This window comes from Varanus komodoensis, unplaced genomic scaffold (assembly GCF_004798865.1).
Source record: "Varanus komodoensis strain SLA01 unplaced genomic scaffold, ASM479886v1 scaffold44_3, whole genome shotgun sequence".
Lineage (NCBI taxonomy): Eukaryota > Metazoa > Chordata > Lepidosauria > Squamata > Varanidae > Varanus > Varanus komodoensis.
Window position 1 is genome coordinate 4,657,304 of NW_025336010.1, and position 10,641 is coordinate 4,667,944.

At 39.0% G+C, this 10,641-nt stretch overlaps 1 protein-coding gene across 3 annotated transcripts in view; it reads right to left on the minus strand.

Annotated features, from left to right (window-relative positions):
- MCM8 (minichromosome maintenance 8 homologous recombination repair factor) overlaps positions 1–10,641 on the minus strand; it is a 29,427-nt gene that overhangs the window by 13,398 nt on the left and 5,388 nt on the right. Inside the window, exons 1-10 of one of the 3 annotated variants that reach the window (XM_044444147.1) lie at positions 9,698–9,810; positions 7,689–7,731; positions 7,019–7,198; positions 6,622–6,696; positions 6,175–6,257; positions 4,768–4,917; positions 4,186–4,289; positions 2,294–2,492; positions 1,103–1,188; positions 194–345 (exon numbers count right to left, since the gene is read on the minus strand). In XM_044444147.1, coding sequence (XP_044300082.1) covers positions 194–345; positions 1,103–1,188; positions 2,294–2,492; positions 4,186–4,289; positions 4,768–4,917; positions 6,175–6,257; positions 6,622–6,696; positions 7,019–7,163 — 994 coding nt within the window. In that variant the 5' untranslated portion in view covers positions 7,164–7,198; positions 7,689–7,731; positions 9,698–9,810. Of the gene's footprint in view, positions 1–193; positions 346–1,102; positions 1,189–2,293; positions 2,493–4,185; positions 4,290–4,767; positions 4,918–6,174; positions 6,258–6,621; positions 6,697–7,018; positions 7,199–7,688; positions 7,732–9,697; positions 9,811–10,641 lie in introns of those variants that run through there. The other 2 variants (XM_044444146.1, XM_044444148.1) reach the window with 2 other exon arrangements.

Consider the following 10,641-nt stretch of genomic DNA (forward strand, 5'->3'; position numbering starts at 1 on the left):
ACCTATATCACTTCTCACTAGGTCCATCTCTACACAGTCATGCACACAGACAGACTGCTGTAAGAATTACTATATTTGGGCAGGTTTCCTCTACCAGTTTACCAATTTCCATAACCATATACTTAATAAATTCCCACAAAGAAGAACACTGGCATAAAATCAACTCAGATAAGCCATACACAATACAGTATACCTTCTTCAGTGTTTGACACCTTGACAATTCCTGCAACTGTAATCACATCTCCTGGAACACAGCTGTCTACAAGGTCTTGAAGCAGTTCACACTCTATTGTGCGAGGAATTCTACCAGCCTCTCGCTGATCATCTGACATTAGCTCTTGAATCCTAGAATACACAGTACAATAAATCTGTGTTTCAGTTATTATATAAAGATAGTCCACATTTATACTCCCAGCCTTAATCAAGGGAGATAGTTACATTAAACAGCTGCAGGGGATGAACTGGTAAGACATGGCATACACACGCAGTTTGGGATGCTGTCGATCAAAATGAGCATCCCGATTTATTCCTGGAAAGCTACAGAGACACACCTTGTATCCTGGAGCATAGGTATAATATTCTTCTTAGCAATCCATTCCCTCTCAAGAAACAGACAACCGCTCAAAAAATGTTCAAAACGTTCTGCTTCATGTCTGACACCTAGTTCTTATGAATTACAAATCAATTATAACTATGCCATTTTCTTTCGACAGAGTAGCACTTCGTTCAGGAAGAAGAGTACATGGGAACCAGAGGTCAAACCAAACTCTTCAAAGTGCCACATTTGTGTTTCATGCATGGCACATAAAATAGGATTGCTTACTTCAGATCGATGTGACTTACTACTGTTTTAAACCAATATAAGAGAGAAGAGATGGAACGTTGCATTTCAGAATGAGATGTTTGCTCAACCGAGCTTCAAAAAATAAAAGGAGTATATTACCTTATAAAGATGAAGTCAATTATTAATTATCTCAAGAACATGGGAATGTTTTCCTCACATTTCAGTGTATATAAATGTGATAGTTTAGAGTTTATCAACAAATGCCAATTAATAATACAGCAGAAATGTCAGTTTAAAAGAACCACACAGAGTGCTTACTTAATAGACTGCCAGTCCACTGTGACTGTATAAGGAGAACTTCTGTCTGCAGTGAATGATCGTCCATGGCATTCAGGCAAAGGGCACTAAAACCACAAAAGCACGTTTATGTATCAATACCTGAAGTTCTTTTTCTTTTTGGCAGGAAAAAGTCAAATCTTACGTGATTTTCAGAAGATTCTTTTCCTCTCCCATTAATAACACTACAATGTATAATTCTTTAGTTTAATTTTTAAATATATGACCCATGCTCATAAAAGAGTAAACAAGAAGGGAGGAGAAATTTAGCCAATTTTGTGAAAGATAACCTGTTTTCTGTTAAATCTTACTATTTTAGGACATTATCCATCTGTGTCACTCTGTTGATGAGAATATGCTTGCACTAACAAAAACTAGGTTCCAAACTGTTAAGGAGATTAATCCAACTAAAGTTACATATCCCTGAGTGCAGATGAATAAGCACTTGCACATTACCTTTGTGCAAGGGTTGTACATTGCATTTGTGCAACAGAAAGGTTCTGCTGAGCTATTTGAGTTTGAAGGACAGCTAACAATGGTTCTTGGTATTTAGAGACTTATCAGTCTTCCCTATGTGCCTGCCTGCCCCTTGAGATCTGAGGCAGAGGCCCTTCTCTGGGAGCCCTCTTTGAAGAAAATTAAGAGGGTAGCTACCCAGAGAAGGGCCTTTTCAGTGGTGGCTCCCTGACTGTGAAACATGCTCCCCAGGGAGGTTCGCCTGGCGCTGTCGCTTTATTCTTTTCAGCATCAAATGAAGACCTTTTTATTTTCCCAATATTTTAACAGTTAATTGGTTTTATCTTTGATTTTATCATTATTTATTGGATGCTGTGTGTTGTGTATTGTTTGTTGTACATAATTGCTTTGTTTTTTGGTTTTCTGTTTTTTGTAAGCCATCCAGAGACTTTAATATTTTTATTTAAACGTCATTTTAATTGTTAGCTTTATTTATTGATTTCATATCTTCGGCCAGGACGTCTCCAATTATATTGTTTTTATATGTTTAATATGTATTTATTTATTGTTGTGAGCTGCCCCAAGGCATCAGCGAATGGGGCGACATAGAAGCTTACTAAATGAATAAATAAGATATTGGACAGCATACAAAAAGTTTAAATAAAAACAAACAAACAAGAGGTGGCTAAAAAGTATTTCAATTATTGGAATAATTACCTTTGTGGGAAGAGTGTATTTTCCATCAGGCAGAGGAAAGCTCTGAACATTTCCGCAAGAATTGCATATAAAAGCCAGCTTAGTACAGATAGGCTTAATATTACTGACACGAACAACAGTCCCACGCAGAGCAACGTATTTCCCATAGCAATTAGCTCGAATATTTTTCAGTTGAGTAAGCGGATCAAAGTTGTACACTCTAAAAAGCAATAATTCATAAATAACAAACATTAGGCGCTTGTGTATTGACAGCAATAGCCCCAATCCAGAGAGGTCATGTTAGCATTTTCAGTGCTATGCACACCTCTTTAGGGCTTACTTTTGTGTAAATGTGCATAGAATCAGGCTGAATATTGCACTGGGAAAAAAATCAATAACATTTTAATTAATGATAACCAAACTCAGATTTCAATTGGATTTAAACATGACTAATTTCCTCTAGCTCAAAGCCAATGCTTTTAACAATAATTTAGCAATGCATTAATTTACAATCTGAAAAAAACTTCCCTTTCTACATGGCATATTGCTCAGACTCCTGAATTACAGTTGCAAAGACTTCAGTATTTCCAATAATTGACCTCTACAAACTAAACTGCAGATTATTCTATCAGATCAAACTTCAGAACAAAATGGACTGTGTATTATGTGTGAATGGGGTTGCTGGCAGGTGTCTGAATTAAGTAATACAGACCATTTAGTGCTGAGAAGCTTATTTTTCTAAAGTTATTTTTATATGCTATAATTATATATTTTCTGCATTGATCTTCCCTGCTCCTGGAATTATTATGCATTCCACAGCAATTGCCTGCCTTCTTTCTTACAGGTACCACAATTATGTAGAAAATTATAACCATTACTATCGGAAGTACAGTTTCTGAATCACTGATTTTGTTCATACCATATGACAAATGATTGTCATATTAGATAAAAACACCATGATTTCAATCTAGTCTTACTGACTTGTGATTTAAATCAAATCCACTCTGGAGGAAGGCACTGAAAACTGTTGGCTGAACACTTGTGATCAACAGGACTATATTGCTACAGGGAGATCTTGTCACCACCTGTTTTCAGCACACATACTTTCCTTTTATCAATGACTTTCATTTGGCTGCCCGATAACTGTTTATCAGTTTTTATACAGTTTTATGGGCTCCATCAAAAGAATAATGAGGAGATTATTAAAGTTCAACAGATACTGTCATGAACTTTCCCAGTGTCCAAAAGCCAGGGTGGTTTCTTGAAACCCTGCCCAAAGCCTTATGCCCTCAGCTAGTCAGGAAGATCTTCAGCAATAATTACCTTGAAGCTGCCTTCCCTAATCATTCTACAGCTAGAGACTGCTTTTGCTGTGAGATGAGGCTGTTTGCCTTGCTGATGCAACGTTACCCCCTCTCCCCGTCTCTCAGGAAGGGAGGCTAGAACTTTTGTGAACACTGAGACTGCAATAGCGCAAGAGGAGAATTTTATGAAACCTCTTTTGTTCTCAGCCTGGGGAAAGGACTTGATGAGTTGCTTGACACAGAGGCCCCCCAGGGAACTAATATGAGCCTTCCACTGATTCAATAACATTTCAAATTTTCTCGCCTACATGCACCAGATGGGATGTGTTCTTGTAACAGCAAAGCACAGCCTGTCACTATCCCTGAATGAGGTCAGCAGTGGTAATGGTATTGCTGCTGCTGGCATCTCCATTCATTGGTTACTGATGGAAGATGAGTTAACAGTATTCTCAGTGTAACCTGGGAGATCAGCCCTGCATTCCCAGTTTCTGGTTTTACTTTTACAACTATACCATAATGTGTTTGTGCCATTCAGTGCACAAATGTACAAACCCCCCTTTCCTGAACATGCAGATTTCCTCCTTCTAGAAATATTTAAAAAGTAGCTACCTTGCATGAATATGAGGCACATTTATTATCGGCTCTTCATCAATTGGCAGCCCTTCTTGTTCCTTTAGTTCTGCTGCATGTTTTTCAAGATCTTTGCTTAGCACCTACAGGAAAAGAAAGAGGCAAGTTTATGTCCCTAAAACTCTACCTAACTTGGACTATACACAGGATAATTGGTATCACCTTTGGATTATTTCTGAAGGTCCCCTAGCACACACAGAAGGTGCTTTGAAAGGAAGATTTCCTCGATATTTCCCCTTACCACTGTAATTCCCCAATTCCATGTCCTACACTCTTTGTGTGTGTTGTGTGGCAGGAACCCTCAGGAAAAGGGCTTTTAGGAGACCTCTGTTAGTGGAACTCCACTCCTGTAGTAACAGGCCCATCTTGTACTGCTGTATATGGACTTCCATGTATTGCAGTTTTATAATCAAAGAGAACAGCACTAACTCTTTACTTATGACAGCTTGCAAGGACTGAGGACTTACCTGGACCAATTTTGCAGACAGCTGTCAGGAGCAATATTCTACAGTCTTAATGAGTACCTCATTGTATGCCATGCTGTCAACCTAATACATTTACCTGATGTATGGCCAGGCCCAAGCAGTCCAATATTCTCTGTGGCATCTCCCTGAATTCAGAAGTAATATCAGGTATTGATTCTACCACTTCTCTATCATTTGTCAGATCTTTGTAATCCACAAGAATACTTCCTTTTCTTTCTATTTCATCCTACAAAATGAAATTGTGTACAAGTGAATTTGTTACAGGATTTTAAAGGGCCATACTTCAAGCATTTTTTCTGTATTTTATTGTAAATAATGAAGTACAATTCTAATTTTTAATAAATAAGAAAATACAATGCCTCTATTTGCATAAAATTGTTGCGTTGGGCATAAATTGTCTTATAAAAAGAGTAAACTAAATGCAAAGAAACTATTTTCCCAATTTGTTTTTTCTCTCCTGCCCAATTTAACAACCTTCAGGCTGATTTCTTTTCAGACTTCTCTTAATTTCAGGGAAGACAATAGCACAAACAAGACAGGAGTAGGTCACTGCTCTGGGTTCGGATATCACAAGCCATGGTTTATACAAGTCGCAATTCATAAGCCAAACACACACACACACAGAGTGCCCTGATTCGTATGATACAGCAAACCATCATGGCTGAATTTACAGAGAAGGTTATCAAACCATACAGGACACCTTATTGCATGGTTGTCTACCCCTCAAACAACCCCTGCCACCTGCAGTTGCATGGCACAAAAAGTCATAGCAAACCACGGGTGCTGTGCACAAATGGCAGATGTCCAGCATGATGCAACAGTGGGCAGTCATGTCGTGTGAACCAGACCTATGGCTTCTATTTGTGGTTACCAACTAGTTTACAAACTATAGTTTGCTTGTACAGATAGGTCTAGACACACTGACAGACTAGATTTCAAGAAAACCACACCATGCCTTAAGATCAAGTGTGAATCACAGCAACATGCATGTGGTTTAGCACATGAGAAAGCTGTCAAAACAAAGAATTTGTCTAGGAGGTATTCAGCTCTCTTCCAGTCCTAACACTGTAAAGGTTATTACCATATTGCATTAGTAGTCTGGCTTTCTGCCCACCCAGGGCCTTCAAAACATATGGTGGCATAAAATTGTTAATATGAAAGCTATTAAACTTAGCTAGCACTCAGTCAATAAGAAACAATAATAACACTATCAGTGGCAGAGAGCCTAAAGCCACACAATTGCTTCAGACCCACAAAGATCTGCAAAACAAGGTATTACAAATCTTTTAAAGAGCCCTACAGTATTGGTCTGCCGAGACTTTCTAGGAAAGGCAGCACAATGGAAAAGGCTCTGGCACTTGTGGTCATCCATCTAGCCACAGATGACAAGTGCATGCAAAGACAGCTATAACTTTAAGACTGGAGAATAATGGCAGAAGGGTGAGGAGAAGGAAGGGAGGAAAATCACATAACAAAGACTTACCTTGTCATAAAGCTCTATTCGAGACATAAAAAACTTTTCAAATGCTTCAATCTTCTGAATAAAAATGGATTTGTCATCATATGCTGAATTGGATGATTTAAATGAGTTAATACACACAGCCATGACTCCAGGTAACCCTAATTCTACACTCTAAAAGCACACATGCTTACTTGATTGGTATTGTTTCTACTGCAAGTTAATCCTTTTGGTTTTTTTCTTTACAGCCTCATCTTACATAATAAAAACTAATCTTATTTCATGATGAATATCCTTTGGACTATAATGAATCTTAAATAGAAAAATGTATCTTTAGACAGAGATTTCTTCAAAAAAGCATTTTATTAAAAAAAATCAATTGAAATGATTTTTTTTTTGTATTTTAAAAAAATAATTGATTTTTATCTACCTTGGTTCTCCTATATCTACCAAAAAAAAAGTTGTATCTACCTTCAGAGAAATAAAGTTTCCAGCCTCTAAAAGGAGTAGCCTGATCCAATGTTTTCTGAATGAGCTGACCTGGAGCTGAAAAGTATAAAAAGGATAACAGATTTTAAATTAATTTTAAGAAATTTATGCAAAGCATAGCAACAATTTCGTACTAATAAAACTGCTTGTTTACTCAGAGAAGCAACTTTGGGACAAATTCAACATTGAAGACTTCAGTCCATTTCAAGGCTATGATTATGTGTAAAGTTACTCTAAAGTAAGACAGTCCTAGACTCCAGGGCATGGCATTATGCTGTCACAGGATACATTCCAGTGATTAACATATTCCTAAGAAAAAGTCAAGCCCCAACAGCAAATCAGAATAAAGCCAAGTTACAGAATTACAGAATGAACATACCAGACACTGACTTTGCAGCAGCATTTTTCCAATTTCCTCTTTGCCCACAATTTTTTCCATGCCCTTGCCATCCTTCTCTTCCTCTCCATCTCCGAAAGCCACTGCCTCCACATCCAGAACCTTTCCCATTGGACTCACTGCTCATTTCAGCACTCTAATGGCTTCACAACTCCAGAGAAACTAAAGAAGAATACTTTATATCAATTTGTCTTGCAACTAAAATTACAGGTTGTAAGCAATCATTTATTAACATGGAAGAAAATATAAAACATTTTTGTGCTTATAGTGCTTTTTTTTTAATCTCCAAGATTTTTTTAAACAGCTTTTCAATCCTTCTCAAAAAGTAGAACAAAGCGTCTTAGATCACAGAATAAAAATTAATAAAGCTAAAGTACTGAGCACACACGGTAGGGCTACCTGTCAAAGGAAAAACAAAATAAAATGATGTGTGAAAGACTGCATGATATTTGATGAGTAAGTGGAATTCCTTAGGAGGAGAGGATTTTGGGTACAGATACCTCTGAAAACTTGAACATCATTTGCTGCATACTTTAATTACTTTTAATTAAAGTGGCATGTGTAGATTTCTGGACCATAATGAAACATTCACTGTGTTCAAAGATAAGATGAATTACTGTTACATAAACAAGCATCAGATTCATGTGCTCACCATCTCCTTTCTTCATCCAGCACAGCCTCAAAGAAATCAGGAGCTTGAACCAAGACAAACTATGGTTAGTCTTACTGAAACAAGCCTACTTTATACTATGGTTTACAAAGTTGTTTTATTTCCTTTTTTTTAACAATCATAACAAAACACAAACTACCATGAGCTTTGAACTCATACACTCCACCCCTCCCTTCCTCTTGTGCAGCTGAGAGGATGACTTGGGAGCTATTAGTTCCATTTTTATTTAACCATGCCTTCCTGTTTCATTCATTCACACTTACAATGATGTAATTATAGTAACTTAAACAAGCAACTTCAGAACCCATAGTATGAATCTTGTTTGTTTTAGACTAAGTATATTTATTTATTTATAACATTTTTATGCCACACCCATCGCATTTAATTAGTTTTAAACCAAATTTTCAGTTCAAGCAAACCAGAGTCCTTTGTTAAAAATAATAATGAATTGAAACAAAGAGTTTCCAAAGTTGTTGTCAAAATAGGAAGAGGGAGGAGTACGCAAACCCAAGACCTACTGACTTTGCATGACACAGCATGACTCATTGTATTTTATGTATTTTATTTAGTCTATAACAAGTTGCAGTGCCTACAGGTGCTACTTTTGCACTTCCAACTTAAACTCAGGGGTTTTTATGTTGCCTGAACCCAGGAAGCATGGTTTATGTGAGGGTTAAACAACCCTTGCAAAACCAGGGCTGTTGGGTTCTGATGACACAACAGTGCCAAAGCAGGGTTTGAGCATGCAAAATGGCAGCCATATGCATCCTGCAGCTGCAGCTTAACTCACAATGGGCTGTTATGTCATACTGAGCACACAGAGGCTGAACATCATGAAGGCTTACTGTGACATTAAACCAATAAACTATAGTTAAAATTATTCACAATTTAGGGCTTGAATGTAAGGCTATGAAAATTGATGTAAAAGATCCCAATCTCCTCCTTATGACTCACAGAAGAAGGGCACAGTATAGCACTAGCCCAAGGTCTGTTCCTGCAATGCTATATCACAGTTTATTATTTGGACATATTATGTTCAAATGCAGTCAATGCATGGATATTACCTATAATGTATGGGTAAAGGGCAGTAACTCATTAGCAAAATACACATGCCACATCCAATTGTTATTCCTGGCCTATCCCCCTTTAAACTGGTGAAAGCCTGAGACCTCAAGCTTTCTAAATCAAATGGTCCAATGGTATAATATGATATAGGACATCTTATAGTCTCAATGTGTTTCCTACCTGTCTCTAAGATCTCCTACAAGCTATGGTATCTAATGGCCTCTGTAGGAAATGAAGTACCTGAGTGATCTCTGGCAGATGTCAGCATGACAATCTAGTATTAGTCTAGTATTAGATTCTAGCTGAATCTTGTACTCCATGAACAGAGTATAAATCAGACTGGAATCTAGTACAAACTCCACTAAGCGCCCCTAAAGGTACCCTGGGAATAAGTGAGGAAACGTGTCCAGGACAGCCCTGTTAAAACAGAGGGATTTAGCAGTACAAGTCTGCAAGAAGCGGTTTTTTTCTTTTAAGAATTCTCATCCAAAATCTAGAACGTGCGCGCGCGCATTAGCATTGTTCTGGTTGATGCTACTGCTGCTTATGCATCATTCCCTCTCGTGATGAGCGACAACACGGAGGATGGTCAACCCATTGGACACAGAACATATGGTCTGTGCTACTATACAGACCTCACGTAACCGAATATACCTCCGGGAGAGGAGAGGAGAGGAGAGGAGAGGAGAGGAGAGGAGAGGAGAGGAGAGGAGAGCCCTGTTCATCGAAAACTAGCACGTCAGGGGGAAAGCAAGCTAGATCTCATCCCCCTAACACGCCGTTTCTGAAGCACAAAATCCACTAAGAAGAAGAAAACGAAATAACACGCAGGAACATCCCCGGCAGCGCCCCGAGCGCCCCGCCTGGAAGCCCCCCCGCGTCAAGGACAGGCCGCCCCCCGCATCGACGGCAACGGCAGCGCTGACCTCACAATCGTCTCCCTTCCGGTCACTTCCCTTCCTTCATGTCTATTTTCATTTTACGCGGGACCGTCAGGGTTCCCTCCGCGTCCGGAACCCAGAGCCAATAGAAGAGTGCGCTGCTCCGTTGCCATAGTTTCATTTTGGCATCTCCCTCAGAAGACGCAAATAAACGGAAGAGCCTGCTACGCATGCGCCACGGACTAGTCACCTGTATAGAAACAAATCCCTCTTGGGGATCCCTTTTTGTTCTTCATGGGGGGTGTAGATGTGTGTTTCTCGCCTGAAAGTAGAAGGACTAGAGGGTCCCCCCCCCCCCGGAGCGCCATCCTTTTTTTAAGTTGCACAAAAGGATGAGGGGAAAAAATCTGAAAGGCATAATTTGGTTCTAAGACTGTATCGTAAGAGACTTCGGCACAGTGAGCAGCTTCCGGGTTGCTTTTGAACTCGGTTGTTTCCCAGAATAAAAGTGAAAACTCTCCGTATATTTTGGGGTGGACGTAGCAAGTCATAAAAATTACCGTGTTTAGCTATAATTGGACAATGGCGTGTTGCTCTACTCCCGTAGATTTTAATTGGTGTGATTAAAGAAAGATTTTGCAAAACGTTAGGACGCATTCCCGGGCATACTGGGACAGAAGAAAAAGCCCTACAGTCCCAGCAATCCTATTTTCTTCCTCCGTATTCATAGATTTGCTCCCTTAAAAGTGTAGCGTCGGTAGTGGATTAGGTTGGGGCGCTGCGCATACTATAACCTCCGGGGAATGTATGGAGAATATTATGGAGCTGCAACCCAAAACTATCCATAGTCCTACCCGTGATCTGCAATGTTATGAGTAGCAAGGCTTTCTTAAAGTATGTAATTCCCCCCCCCCACACACACACACACTTTCAACTTAAGGATGCGACATATGAACTGTATTAGCATTTTTCAATGTTTAAAAACTTCT